This window comes from Zeugodacus cucurbitae, chromosome 4 (assembly GCF_028554725.1).
Source record: "Zeugodacus cucurbitae isolate PBARC_wt_2022May chromosome 4, idZeuCucr1.2, whole genome shotgun sequence".
In the NCBI taxonomy this organism is placed as follows: domain Eukaryota; kingdom Metazoa; phylum Arthropoda; class Insecta; order Diptera; family Tephritidae; genus Zeugodacus; species Zeugodacus cucurbitae.
Genome location: NC_071669.1, coordinates 34,476,604 through 34,492,364, shown reverse-complemented (window position 1 = coordinate 34,492,364; position 15,761 = coordinate 34,476,604). Strand labels below are relative to the sequence as shown.

At 36.3% G+C, this 15,761-nt stretch overlaps 1 protein-coding gene across 3 annotated transcripts; it reads left to right on the top strand.

Moving 5' to 3' along the window:
• The first annotated feature begins 745 nt into the window (after positions 1–745).
• On the top strand, positions 746–14,756 carry LOC105216581 (ceramide phosphoethanolamine synthase). Of its 3 annotated transcripts, XM_011191156.3 has the most exons (7): positions 746–901; positions 963–1,286; positions 1,339–1,840; positions 5,126–5,471; positions 7,881–8,038; positions 9,406–9,572; positions 9,651–14,756. In XM_011191156.3, the coding sequence occupies exons 2-7, from the start codon at positions 1,176–1,178 to the stop codon at positions 10,113–10,115; spliced, it is 1,749 nt and encodes a 582-aa protein (XP_011189458.1). In that variant the 5' UTR covers positions 746–901; positions 963–1,175; the 3' UTR covers positions 10,116–14,756. The 3 variants fall into 3 exon arrangements, with proteins under 3 accessions (XP_011189458.1, XP_028898929.1, XP_054085009.1); XM_029043096.2 differs by lacking the exon at positions 746–901 and having other exon boundaries at positions 912–1,286; XM_054229034.1 differs by lacking the exon at positions 746–901 and having other exon boundaries at positions 1,142–1,286; positions 1,343–1,840.
• Positions 14,757–15,761: the final 1,005 nt, after the last annotated feature.

The window sequence follows — 15,761 nt, the reverse complement described above, 5'->3', positions numbered from 1 at the left end:
AGACCGTTTTCACACGGGCAATTTTTGTTGTGGCAATTCTTAGTTTTATAGGAGAGGGGGCGACGAAGAGAAGATAATTTCTCTCTCTCTCGCTTCCCTTGGTCGCCCCCTCTCCTATAAAACTAAGAATTGCCGCAACAAAAATTGCCCGTGTGAAAACGGCCTTAAGAGATATTTTACCGCGGGGTTGCACCACAAGTGCTGTCGATTTGTTTCAATATCTATAGATATTAGCTGTCATCGAATGGCTAACTGCTATAGACAAGCCAATCGAACAAACTCTCCAAATTTGCATAAGAACTGGCAGCACTGAAATCGAATTGTCTATACTTGGTCGCACTGAACTCTTCTATCACCGTCCATGTCTTACATTTTCTGCAACAAATTTAATTTTTATTAAAGTTTTTTATTCAATAAATTCAATACAAAAATATTACGATTTATCTTCGCCTGCCATTTTCAATTTCAAATTTGTGTATAAAATTTTTTATTATTTTGACAGAAATTTGCCCTTTCAGCCGTTCAATGGTTCTAAAATGTGTAAAACAAAACTTGGTAGCACTCAGCAAGCGGCGACAGGATTTTTAATGAGGTATTCGCATACTCTCTTGCACGAATTCAACTAGATAACTTTGTTGTTGCTTTCACATGTAAAATTTTTGACAGGCAAGCAGCGCCCAAAAATAGCGAGCAGAGAAAGTGACCAATCGATGGCAGCTATTATGTTCGATTTGCTTCTCTCCAACGTTTTGCTTATTTGAATTTTATACAAATTTAATGAGAATTTAGAAATAGTATGGCAACGAAAAATTTATCGAAATGTGTTAACAGAACAGCTGACCTTTGACGATAGAGTATTTCTTTAACATATGCTCGTATTTACAATTGGAAATATAAATATGTATGTAAGTTGAGGTTTAAAGAGAAATCGAGTTAAGTTTTGTTATTACTTTGTTATATAGATTACATTGACTTCTGTTGGGTGTATTATTACAAAAATAGCAGAAGTGGCACAAGCAATTTAAACTATGTTTACTTTTTATAAATAATTGTATATAGTCAAAAAAGATAAATAATCCACGAAAGATGAACGACACGGCTTTTAAAAAATAAAACAACTGCTGCATATTCAAAGCGTTCAAATCGTTTAGATCTAAACATTTTTTTTTTTTACAATGGCAAATGTTAATGTCAATCATGGTCATAATAGCAATGATATCAAAGTAACAAATTCAGCACATGATATAATCAAGCCTATTGCAGAAAGAACTTCCAGGGAATGGCAGGTATTTGCATTTGTTAATTTCAGGTATGAAATGATAGATCTTTTTTCTATAGGGAGAAGATGTTGTAAAATGGGCTGAAAATCAAGGACTGGACTGCAATGTTATAACTTGCTTAGCAGCGGAACATATTGATGGTAGTGACTTGCTCGAATTGACTGAAAATGATATTCGAGATTTTCGTTATCATCTACAATATAATCTAACTATGAGTGATATGAAAAAACTTTGGGTCGCTGTACGAAAACTTCAAAATACAAATTCCTCAGCCTCGCATAATTTTCTGCAAAGAAACACATTAGGGTCATCTGATTGTTCCCAGTTTAATCGGCATTGTATACATCAGTCATGCGGGTCACCCTCCTGCTGCAATTTGAATGTTTGCAATTGCCATATTGAACGAAATGGTGTTGGTTATTATTCGGATGTATGTTCTCCGCCGAATCCTCCAACTTTAAATGGTAGTGTTGAAGATGATAACATGTCTCCCCCCATGTCCGTCGATGGACGAGCCACGAATATACCTCCGGAGTTATTTAAAACAGCAATTAGTTTAGGTAAGTTAAAACATATCGCTCATTTACATGAATAGTGTCGTAACTCAAGAACCACGACTTAAGAGTTGAATATGCAGAAATGTGTGCAATTTCATCGTCTATATTGTATAAAAATTTCATTCCGATGCGTAGAAAAAAAAACCGTGAAATAAGAATGTGCCGTAATTAAACTTGTTACATTGCGTTATTTTTTAATCACAACAACGACACATCTCAGTTGTGCCAGAATTAGGCATGGTTTTTTTTCGGAAAGAAAAACATATTTTGTGTTACAACACATATTGCCACACGGCGAATATGGTTTTCTTTTCAGAAAGAACGACATAATTCAAAAGGGGTCATGTTAGGCAAAGCTTCAGTACACTCTTTTTAGTACACTTATACTCATCCTATTTAATATATTACATGCCCCTAGTTTTTTAATAAACTTTTGTAATTTTTCTATATTGGCTAAATAAGATACTTGTGACACTATTTATGTAAATGAGCGATATAATAAAAGATTGAAAGAATGAGAAGAAGAGTTTTAATAATAACATTAGTTAATTGCCATCTTTTTGCAATGAAAACATAGTAGTATTGAAATTTTTCGAATTGGAACATATATATCTTAATTCATACGGTGTGTTTTGGTTCCAATTTCTTAAACCATTGTTTCATAGTGAAATGCACTTTGGACGTGACATAAATCATACTTTTATAAACTTCTTTTTAATCATTTAAACCAGGTATATGTCAATATAGAATCTCAGATCAATATTATTATTCGAATTTCAAGTACACGTAAATTTACGACAAGGTGAAGAAACTACTAACTACCAGTGATTCCCATAATTACAGATTTCTTCGACAGTGCTTCACAGTTTTTATTGTATGTTGTAGAGTAGAGACAGCTCTTGTTTTTTTTCGCGATGTACGTACGTTTGATTTGCCATCTGAAATAATGTGATTATTTTTTAATTCAACTTTTTAGTTGCTGTTTTTTAAAAGTACAACTTTTATGACTAATACTAAGAAAAAAAAAAACAAAAATGTAACGAACAAGTAATGAAGAGCTAAGTTCGGTTATAAGCGAACATTTTATTGTCATGTAATCTATATATTTCGGCTAATTTTATTCATATGGCACACAATTTTACCCGTATGTTCGGAATAAAGTCCACTAGAATAGCGAAAATCATTATATATAATATATATATAGCTGGTATCCAAAAATATACGTTCATTACATTTTTGACATAGAGGCTTATTATTAAAAAAAAATTATTTCGGAATTTCTATAAAATATCTGGTAAAAAATTATCCACAGGCACTCAGGTTGTTGTTGTTTTAACGATTATCCACCTCTACTGGAAAGGTAAGTGTAGGTCGAGGCTATCTAACGGTAGGCTCAGGAAAAATGCTGTTTCGTGCTGTTTCGACAGGGTCGGACTAAAGGGAGAGGGTGTTAGATGAGTCAGGATCGTTGGCCATGCGAAGATGCACTGAAAATATATAGTCTGAAGTAGGCGTGGTTGTAAACCGATTTCGCCCATTTTAAATCGGCAATATCAGAATGTCAAAAAAATATTTACACAATTTTGACGAAATTGATCTTGTTCCCTTTTGTATTATCGATTCTGTAACATTTAGTGCTTCAGCCGTTTTCCGTTAGGGAGTTAATAATATAGTCATACAAAAAAAAATTTTATGAACTGTGGATCTTACTATGCGTAACTTATGTTTTTATGGTTGTTGAATTCGTATCCGAGGTTCAGTTAACCACAGCGCTCATAGGTACGTTCTAGGCGCTCATAGAAAGCATCTTTGGTATGTGACCTTCCTTCCGTGTCCTTCTCTTCTGTTGGGGCGTGGGCGCAAATCAGCGATATGTTGAAGAACCTCGCTTTGATGCGGATTGTGGTAAGACGTTCATCCACCGGGGTGAATGTCAGGACTCGGCCACCACAAATCCAACACCAAATTTGCGCTCCCCACCTGCGCTGACCCACCTTCGTCCGTCCTTGTCCCGTACATCGCACTTCTTGGATGGCGGTGATGTCAGCCTTTAGTTGTATGAGGACATCAATCAGCTGCGCAGAGGCACCTTCCCCATTAAGGGTCCGGATATTCCAGGTGCATGCCCTCAAATCATGATCCTTAAAACGTTTGCAGGGGTCGTCATCAAAAGTGGGGTTTTTCTTCCGAGGCTCTGATTGTTTTTTCATTGGGGAGGTTTTTTTTATGTGGTGGGTCCCAAACCCTACGCACAACCGCAGAAGCGGGCTTCGCCTTCTCACTTTAGCTCGCCTCCAAACGGATATCTGTTAGCTACCCAGGGGATACTTGGTCTAAAACCGGAAGTCGTGAGCTGCTTGAGTAATATGTAAAAGAATCGTTCCTGGCCACTCCCAAGTGAATCGCAATCAGAAACTTTCCTCACTTGCGTGAACTTCTACATATGACCCCATTTTTTATAACTGATATGGTCGAATTCACAATGAGCCTCCAATAGTCCTTGGGGGGTCGTTCGACATCCACTAATCCACCATATGTTTTCATCAGGGACCGTAATCATTATATGTTTTTTTATAAAAATCACAAAATAATGATTATATATTGTTTTTTATGATTTTCTTCACCGTTAATGATGAATTTTGAATGATTTGTAAAAAATCATAATTTTGAGCCAAACAAAATTAAAAATCATAAATAATCATATATGAATAATCATAAATAATCATATATGATTTTTATTTTTTTTGCTCAAAATAAAACTTACTTTTGGATTACATGTTTGTTATTAAGTTTTTTGGTACTATTTTTCATGTCCTTTTAGAATATAGCTGAAGGATCAAATTTAAGATATGATTTTGCCACAGCCTAAATGAGTCAAAAACTTTATCTCGGGAACTACTGGAACATTTTCAATGAAATTCGGTCCATGATATTTTGATGTCATTCCAATATTTTCATGTCATTCTAAAAGGACATGAAAAAATAGTACCAAAAAACGTAATAACAAACATGTAAGCCAAAAGTGAGTTTTATTGTTTTTGCTCAAAATAATGATTATTTATGTTTTTTTTTTGCTCAAAAGTTATGATTATTTATAATTTTTTACAAAATTACTCAAAATTAATCATTAACGGTGATGAAATACATAAAAATCTGAGTTGAGTTTTAACCCGTAATAAGGGTATAAGATTTTCACTTGAAGTGAAAATCGGGAATTACATACTTATTATTATAGACGTTGAAGTATAAGTTAATAATTTATTAATTGTAATGATTTTTGCTTTAAAGGTTACTCATTTCTTGTCACATGGATAACGTCCTTTGTAATGGTCATAGTTCACGAGCGGGTACCTGATATGAAGCGTTATCCGCCATTACCGGATATATTTCTCGACAATGTTCCACACATACCATGGGCATTCCATATGTGTGAAATAACGGGCACATTATTGTTTATTATTTGGTGCTGTGTTTGCATCTTCCACAAATATCGCCTTGTACTTTTACGACGTTTCTTCGCACTTGCTGGAACAGTATTCTTACTTCGATGCGTCACAATGTTGATAACATCACTAAGTGTACCCGGAACACATTTGCAATGTAATCAAAATGATTACGCCGTTGATGATACTGAGTAAGTAAATCGAATATATATTTTAAAGCTACGGCTCCCCTTTAATATGTGTATCTATTATGTTTATTGTTCACATTTTTAAGACGGAAACTGCTTTTAACATAATCAAATGTGCTTAGATTTTATTCTTTATTCTCGTGCGTGTTCTAAAGAGGTCACGGGAAATTCCACGTAAAATTGTAGTATCATGGAAATTGAAATCCATTTTTGTATAATGCATATGAGTTTGGCTCTGTAACATATACAACAAGTGTAATGCTTGGCCAAAATCAATAGGTTTATTGTGTTCTGGACATTGATGACCAATTTCTTTGCAGCCTTTCTAAATATTGAAACTTTTTTGATTAACTATTTCTAAATCTAACAATGCTATTTAACCGTCTTATGGTCTAAAACGTTAGAGTGTTGTCCGTACATTTTAATTAAAGAATCAAACTTAAAAACCGCGTTGCATCGAAGCGATTGTACAGTATGATTTACGCGCTAAAGGGATGGATATATACAGTATGTCAAGAAACAGTTTACACATTGAAAATAAATACACTTTTTCACTTTCCGCAGCAAAATTTTTTACTTTTTACTTCAGCTCAACATATTTTTTGAATCAGGGATGGTTACTTACAGTATTTCAAGAGATGTGATGCAAAAAAAAGCTGCGAAAGCAATGAAAAAACCAACCAAGAACAACGAAAAACAAAAATCATTAAATTTTGTTAGTGTCAAGAAAAACTTTACACACTTCGATTATTTTACTTGTTAAGCACGTGTTATACAGTTAACCGTACTTCACCGTTACCTATTCTTCGCAAAGGCATTTACAATGTATTTGTCAATTAGTTGGTGATTAATTTTTGATTTTTTTCATACCTCAAGTACCCATTATTGTCTTTTTAATAATCCATGCAAAGGGTTTAGTTTGAAGATCCCCAATGGGGTAAAAACGTTTGAGATCTAACAGCAATGTCTTCGTTAACCCTCTAAATAGTGTATAATGGCTAAAATTGATCGGAAAATATGGAAATACAAGAACCAAAGCCAGAAAGAGGCCCTAAATTATAAATAAGTGGACATGTACAGTGCTTAATGTCTCGAAAACTTGACCAAATTCCAAAAATTTCGATCAGTGTTCTTGCGAAAGAGTTCTAGGAAGAGTGCAATATTCAGATTTCTCATGAAACTGCGCGACAAAACATGCTACGACATGAACATGCACGAAGATCTGCCAAAAAAAAAATGCTGTCTGCACCAAATGTAGAGAAACGTTTTTTGTTTGCTATTATTAAGTATATTTCTGAACCTGGGAACTACTGGTATGATGTCATATACTGGGACGAGAACAAGAAGATGTTATATTTCAACAATTGGTTAACTAGAGTACGACACAAGGCATTTTTTTCATTAGAAAGACACAACATCATTTCGATTATTTTTTATAGCACATCTTGAAACATATGTATTCATGTCGTAGCATGTTTTGGCGCGCAGTTTCATGAGAAATCTGAATATTGCACACTTCCTAGAACTCTTTCGTAAGAACACTGATCGAAATTTTTGGAATTTGGTCAAGTTTTCGAGACATTAAGCACTGTACATGTCCACTTATTTATAATTTGGGGCCTTTTTCTGGCTTTGGTTCTTGTATTTCCATATTTTCCGATCAATTTTAGCCATTATACACTACTTAGAGGGTTAAAGAAGACATTGTTGTTAGATCTCAAACGTTTTTACCCCATTGGGGATTATGGGGCAATAGTTGGACCTCTTCAAACTAAACCCTTTGCATGGAATATTAAAAAGACAATAATGGGTACTTCAGGTATGAAAAAAAGCAAAAATTAATTACCAACTAATTGAAAAATTCATTGTAAATGCCATTGCGAATAATATGTAACGATGAAGTACGGTTAACTGTATAACACGTGCTTAACAAGTAATATAATCGAAGTGTGTAAAGTTTTTCTTGACGCTAACAAAATTGAATGATTTTTGTTTTATGTTGTTCTTGGTTGGTTTTTTCATTGCTTTCGCAGCTTTTTTTGCATCACATCTCTTGAAGTACTGTAAGTAACCATCCCTGTTTCAAAAAATATGTTGAGCTGAAGTAAAAAGTAAAAAATTTTGCAGCGGAAAGTGAAAAAGTGACATACTGTAGATTAGTATTTATTAAAACTCACTACTTCCATAGGCCAGTATTTTGACACAATTATGGTGTACAATAATGTATTGTCGAATTTCTTTTCATGGAATTACATCGAAAATGTACTGCTGGAGCTTTGTACGCACGGTTTTGCTATTCAGCGCTGAAATGTTGCGTGTCTCATAGTGAAATGGAATAATTTTAAATATATTAAGATTATAGATTTACTTTAAATTTTTTATCGAACTATTTGAACAATTTAATTTTTTTAGTCTGTCTATAACCGAAGCTCTGCAGTTACGGATTTCCCGAGCCTATACAATTTGGAGTGGGCTTGGTATGTCTATACAAGGTGTTCGTACGTGCGGTGACTACATGTTTAGTGGACACACAGTGGCCCTGACTCTTTTAAATTTTTTCATTACCGAATGTGAGTAAACATGTTATAATTAATTACTTCATACTAAGGTAATGTACATATACAGTCACTCACACTCAAAATAGGACACTATATAGAACTGAAGATATTTGGTAGTGTCCCATTTTGAGTGTAAGTGACTGTATTATAATTTTATATTATGTATTGTATTAGAACCCTTACCTTTATATATCTCATAAACTGTTTAAGCTATGTATATCAACCAAACTTTCTGGAGTTATTTCCTCTAGGTATTTCATTATATAGCACGAAAATAGATGAAATCAGATTGTAAACACGGTTAACTGCCATACAAATATTATGTTGAAAACTATAAAAAAGTGTTTTAATTCCATGAGGATGTGTTTTTTTTGTTTTATGGAAGGTAAGGAAGGGCTAAGTTTGGGGGTAACCGATTTTATACTCTCACAATTTATGTCTTCTTTATTGACATAGACAACAAACCCTATGTACCACTGCAAAGGAATGTCTGTTGGCTACCCAGAGGATACTTGATTTTTTTATATAATGAAATACCTAGAGGAAATAACTCCAGAAAGTTTGGTTAATATACATAGCTTAAATAGTTTATGAGATATAACAAAAAACTGAAAACTGGGCGGAGACACCCCTACTTCTTGTCTACTTCTGATCTTCTGTAGCAAATTATATTTTTATAACTTTATTTATGGTTTAGCTGCGGTTATCGCCATTTTGTGGGTGTGGCAGTTGTATTATTAAAAAGTAATATATTTATTAATTTTATTGGTGAAGATTATATATATATATATATAAATATATATATATATATTTGGCGTAGAAAGCGCTTTAAGCGATTATAGCCGAATCCACCAGAGCGCGCCACTCGTTCCTCCTTTTTGCTTTTTGGCGCCAACTGGAAACACCAAGTGAAGCCAGGTCACTTTGCACTTGGTCTTTCCGGAGTGGAGGTCGTCCTCTTCCGCGGCTTCCTCCAGCGGGTACTGCATCGAACACTTTCAGAGCTGGATTGTTTTCATCCATTCGTACAACATGATCTAGCCAGCGTAGCCGCTGTCTTTTTATTCGCTGAACTATGTCAATGTCGTCGTATAAATCGTACAGCTCATCGTTCCATAGTCTGCGGTATTCGCCGTTGCCAGTGTTCAGAGGACCTTAAATCTTACGCAAAACCTTTCTCTCGAAAACCCCAAGAGTCGTCTCATCGGATGTTGTCATCGTCCACGCTTCGGCGCAATACGTCAGGACGGGAATAATGAGCGACTTGTAGAGAGATTTTTATTTATTTAGCGATAATATGAGGAATTTATGTACAATATGTTAACTGTATAATGTATGAATGTATACTAATTTATTTATATTTTTCTCTAACAAAACAGATACACCTCGAAACTTGTATTTTTTGCATACTATGACCTGGCTTTTAAATATGTTCGGCATATTTTTCATTCTTGCTGCACACGAGCACTATTCAATCGACGTGTTTGTTGCTTTTTATATTACATCTCGTCTATTTCTTTATTACCACACGTTGGCCAATAATCAGGTTTGTACATTATATAACAATTTTTCTGAAAAATTACGATTTTTTTATTATTTTAATTATTCATTTATGCCACAACAGGCTCTGATGTCGCACGATTCAACACGAACACGCATTTGGTTTCCAATGTTTAGTTACTTTGAGAATTCTATTGATGGAATCGTGCCTAACGAATTTGACAGCATTGGAGATCTCTTAGATTGTCTCTGCCAGCTTGTTTTGAGTTTTAAAGACACTTGTATGTTAACAGCTCGTCGTATTTGGATAGAAGTCCCGCCAATTTCATCTAGCGAAAATTTACCTTCACTTTCGAACGCACCGGATTCATTAAAACTTTTAAACAAACCATCGCAAACACGAGATGGCTTTGGAACAACGATATCGGCCAATGTATCCAACACTCTGACCCCATCACAGCCTATTTTTGACGTGAGCAAGAAAATGACGCATGGAATTTTTAAATCATTCGAACCAACTTCTGACACTCCTATAACAAAATTATCAGCTTCAAGCAATAACATTCAGGGGGATAAGAAACATCAGTAGCAGTAACAAACAATCTCAACCATGCACAAATTGGCATTTATGGTATTTCAAAAGTATTTCCAGCGATAATACATTAAAATAAGTTCTTAAGTCATTGCAAACCCTATATTTAGTTATGCAAATATATATACAATTGCGTACGTACAAAGCTTGTATAAATATGAAGTCCAATTTTTCAGTGGTCAGTGGTAAAGTTAAGGTCGCTTAACCGTCATCAGATTAAAGACATCGACATGGAATCTTTATTAAATTTATTTGGACAATATAACGATTTGAATCTACTTACATATGCATGTCTCTCAGTATGAAATTTATTAATTAATCAGTTCTATTAGTTAGAATTTCTCCAATTTTATGTAAATTAGGTTAGTTGTTGACCACAAATCAGTGAAGTAATTATAGAGTATAATACAAAATAGCATTAACAAAAAACAAAAGAAGGGATGGAAGTAACTGAGAGATGTATACTCGCGATTTGCAAGTATGAAGGCTGGAATATTTTCAGACAAAATTGTATATTAAAGATATTCATATTCGACGAATTTCGTTCAAAGTTATTGCAAAAATATTAGGTATCATTTTAACTTGCACTATTAGTCATAAATTCAGTTAGTTTCATGATGACATCTTGATTCATACCAGGATCATAACTTTCCAAGACCGCATATACCGAAAACGAAGACCTCAGTGCCTGTGGCTAATTTTTTTATCGAACTTATAGGTACACAGTGTCTGTGGCTAATTTTTTAGTGAGTGTGCGCAAAGTAACACACCAAAAGTTGTACGTCGAAAAGCGACATTCACAACAGACCGACGAAGATTTCGCAATTCCATGATATATGCGACACCATTCTAGAAAAGGGTTTTCTTCGACAATTTTTTGAGATTATGAGGAGATACCCCCATTGTACAGTGGTTCCGCCCATAGGCCAAAAATCCAAAAATCCATCTCACGATTTTTTGTCAAAATGTATACAGATGTCCTCTAAATTGTCCTAACTTCCTATTTGCAAACCGGATTTTCCTATCAATCTAACGGTACTTTCTAAGAATAGAGTTAAATGCAAGTACACCTGTTTGTTTTTTAAAGCACATCAGAAAGTTTTTAAAAAATTTCGCAGCAACAACGAACTTCTTTTTGTTCTGGTAATTGTTCAGGTTAACGAATCAAGATTATTTTTAATGGATTTTGAAGTTAAAGGTATTTATTTTAACTTGTGAAATTAATTAAGGCTAACGTGATTTGTGTTTTTAGTGAAATAAGTGTTTTATATCACTTATTCCTTTTGTACCTTTTTTTGCGCGACTTCAATTTGTTTACATAAAGTTTTAATTGTGTTCCCCGACGATCCCCCTTTAATTGTATTTATATATAGTATTTAGCAGAGTCTTAAGGTAATAAAAGTGTTAAAGTTGCGGATTTATTTGCAATCGTTAAAAAAATAATACCCTATGAATTAACTATTTTTAAGTTCAAACTCTCATAATTGCGCTAAGAAAGCTTGGAAAGAAGGATAGATGTGTACGATTTACTAGAGGGGACAATATAAGTTTTTGTTCTAATTATAATGACTGTTGAATGGCAGTGAAAAAATGAACTGTATTAAATTGGTTGATAACACTGTCCAACAGCATTTTTGGAACAGAATAGCGACCCTATAATTCTGAAAGGGTATGTTGAGTAGAACATTTTTGTAGAACAAACTTATGGTCCAGCACGTCTGAGCTTTTTTTTTACAGTGGGTCAAAGTTTTAATTTTTTGGTCGAAGGGAGTATTATACGATATGAAAAAAATGTTGTAAGTTAATGTCTGAGAGAATTCTTATGGTCAGAGTTGTATTGTGGAATTGTATGAGGATTATTTTTGTGGAAGATCTTAACCCTCTAACTGGTTTCTTTATGGGTCAATTTTACCCTTTTTTCGAGAAAATCAAAAAATATCCTTTAAAAAAGGACATTTAAGGATTAAAATATTATACGAAAATGTTTGGCGGAAAATTTCAGTGGGGGTCACCAAAGACATAGAAAGTACATATTTATTTTTTTGCTTCAGCAGTAGTAGGAATATGGTCGTCTGTAGTACTAGATTCCAGCATAAGAAAATCCATCAAGCTACTTGGCTGTCCCTGGATCGAATCACTCGCAACCAGATCGATCATGTTGTGATAGATGGACGACATGTCTCCAGTGTCTTTGATGTGCGTACGCTTCGTGGTCCCAACATCGACTCGGACCACTATCTTGTAGCAGCTAAGATACGCACCTCTGTGTAGAAAAGCGCACACGTCAACAAACACAAGGAAGGTTCGACATCGAGAAGCTGCAATCACAACCGACAGCCGAACGATTTTCTACTCGACTTGCACTCCTGCTCTCTGAGAGCACTCATCAGCATCTCGGTATAAGGGAGCTGTGGGACGGCATATCAAACTCCTTACGTACAGCTGCAACCGAAACCATTGGTTTTCGGAAAAGCCAAAAAAACAGCTGGTATGACGAGGATTGTCGTCTCGCAGTGGAGAGAAAACAGACTGCCTACCTCGCAATGTTGCGATCGACCGCAACACGAGCGGGATGGGAAAGATACCGAGAGCTGAAGAGGGAAGCGAGACGCATTTGCAGACAAAAAAAGAAAGAGGCCGAAATGCATGAGTATGAAGAGCTTGACAAGCCGGCCGACAGGGGTAATGCTCGATAATTTTACGAAAAGATCCGGCGACTAACTGAAGGTTTCAAGACCGGAGCGCACTCCTGTAGGAACCCCAGAGGTGATCTAGTTATTGATGACCAGAGTATACTGAGTTTGTGGAGGGAACACTTCTCCAGCCTGCTGAATGGCAGTGAAAGTACAACACCAGGAGATGGCGAACTCGATTCCCCAATCGACGACGATGGAGCAGATGTTCCATTGCCCGACCGTGAAGAAATTCGAATAGCAATTACCCGCTTGAAGAACAATAAGGCGGCGGGTGCCGATGGATTACCGGCCGAGCTATTCAAATACGGCGGCGAAGAGCTGATAAGGTGCTTGCATCAGCTTCTTTGCAGAATATGGTCGGAAGAAAGCATGCCTGACGATTGGAACTCAGTGTACTCTGCCCAATACACAAAAAGTGAGACCCCACAATTTGCGCCAATTACCGTGGGATAAGCCTCCTCAACATCGCGTATAAGGTTCTGTCGAGCGTATTGTGTGAAAGACTAAAGCCCACCGTCAACAAACTGATTGGACCTTATCAGTGTGGCTTTAGACCTGGAAAATCAACAACAGACCAGATATTCACCATGCGCCAAATTTTGGAGAAGACCCGTGAAAATAGGATCGACACACACCATCTCTTTGTCGACTTTAAAGCTGCTTTCGACAGCACGAAAAGGAACTGCCTTTGTGCCGCGATGTCTGAATTTGGTATCCCCGCAAAACTAATACGGCTGTGTAAGCTGACGTTGAGCAACACCAAAATCTCCGTCAGGATCGGGAAGGACCTCTCCGAGCCGTTCGATACCAGACGAGGTTTCAGACAAGGTGACTCACTCTCGTGTGATTTCTTTAACCTGATGCTGGAGAAAATAATACGAGCTGCAGAGCTAAATCGAGAAGGTACAATCTTCTATAAGAGTGTACAGCTACTGGCGTACGCCGATGATATCGATATCATTGGAAACAACACCCGCGCCGTTAGTTCTGCTTTTTCCAGACTGGATAAGGAAGCGAAGCGTATGGGTCTGGTGGTGAACGAGGGCAAGACGAAATATCTCCTGTCATCAAACAAACAGTCAGCGCATTCGCGTCTTGGCTCCCACGTCACTGTTGACAGTCATAACTTTGAAGTTGTAGATAATTTCGTCTACTTGGGAACCAGCATTAACACCAATAACAATGTCAGCCTGGAAATCCAACGCAGAATCACTCTTGCCAACAGGTGCTACTATGGACTAAGTAGGCAATTGAAAAGTAAAGTCCTCTCTCGACGAACAAAAACCAAACTCTACAAGTCTCTCATCATTCCCGTCCTACTTTACGGTGCAGAAGCGTGGACGATGTCAACATCCGATGAGACGGCACTAGGAGTTTTCGAGAGAAAGGTTTTGCGGAAGATTTATGGTCTCTTAAGAATTGGCAACGGCGAATACCGCAGACGATGGAACGATGAGCTGTATGTGTTATTCGACGACATAGACATAGTCCAGCGAATAAAAAAACAGCGGCTACGCTGGTTAGGTCATGTTGTCCGAATGGATGAAAGTGCTCCAGCTCTGAAAGTATTCGATGCAGTACCCGCTGGTGGAAGCAGAGGAAGAGGACGACCTCCACTCCGGAAAGACCAAGTGCAAAGTGACCTGGCTTCACTTGGTGTTTCCAGTTGGCGCCAAACTGCCAGAAGGAGGGATGCGTGGCGCGCTGTTTTGGACTCCCCTATAACCGCGTAAGCGTTGTCTACGCCAGTCAAGAAGAAGAAGAAGTAGTAGGACAATGGATTAAAGATTAAACTTAATATGCTTTCCTGTATTTAGCTTGACGTGAATGTTCCGATGTGTCAAGGTTTCTGTACAAGCCCCATACGTATTCAGCAAGCATTACAGTTTGGGATTTCCCTTTGAATCTTTCTTCCAATACCTTTATATCCTGATGAAACCTTTCACCGTGTTTATCTGAAATCGCTCCAAGGTTTTCTTGAAAAAAATTGAGATGAGAGTGCAGAAAATGCAGCTTTAGTGACATCTTAACGCCAATATTGTTAAAACCGATTAGCATGTTTTCAATATTTTCGGCATAGTTTTGTGCTTTTGAGTTTCCAATCCATATAATAGGCGCAGAAAATGGTAGCGCCTCAGTACCGCCTTTGTACCAGGTCAAAGCACCACTTTCGCAAGTAGTACATACAGTTTTTGGTATTCACATAAAAATCGTATTACAAAGAAAAGAAAATATGGTTCTTCAATTGTAGGGAATATCTTTCTTCTGCTTGAAGGTGCGTAAAATGTCCAGAAATAAAACAAGTAAGGAAAGGCTAAGTTCGGGTGCAACGAACATTTTATACTCTCGCAATTTATTGAAGAAATTTAACCAATACATATATGCGGAATAAAGCTCACCGTATTTATGAAAAACCTATACTTAGGTATATGGGAGCTAGGAGAAGATACTTTTGAAAAACCTACAATGAGGTATATGGAAATGTTATGACCCGATTTTAATAATTTTTGGAACAGAGACACACTATTAGAAGAAATAATTTCCTCAGAATTAAATTGAGATATCTGAGAGATTTACCCATATTCTCGGTTAAAATTTATCCTTAGGCACTGAGTCATCATGTTCGATATCTAGGGCCTTGAAAAGTTATGGTCCGTTTTCGACAATTTTTTCACAAGTGAAGCTAGAGATGATATGCACTAATTGCGTAAAGTTTTATTCCGTTATCTTCATTGGTTCCTTATGTTTACATTATAAAGTGAAGGAATAAGATGGATTTCAAAATTGAATTATAAGGAAAGTAGTATTGGTTGTGAACCGATTTCGCCCATTTTTTGTCCGGTCAGGGTGTCAAGAAAATATTATATACCGAATTTCATTCGAATCGGTCGAGTAGTTCCTGAGATATGGTTTTTGACCCATAAGTGGGCGATGCCACGCCCATTTT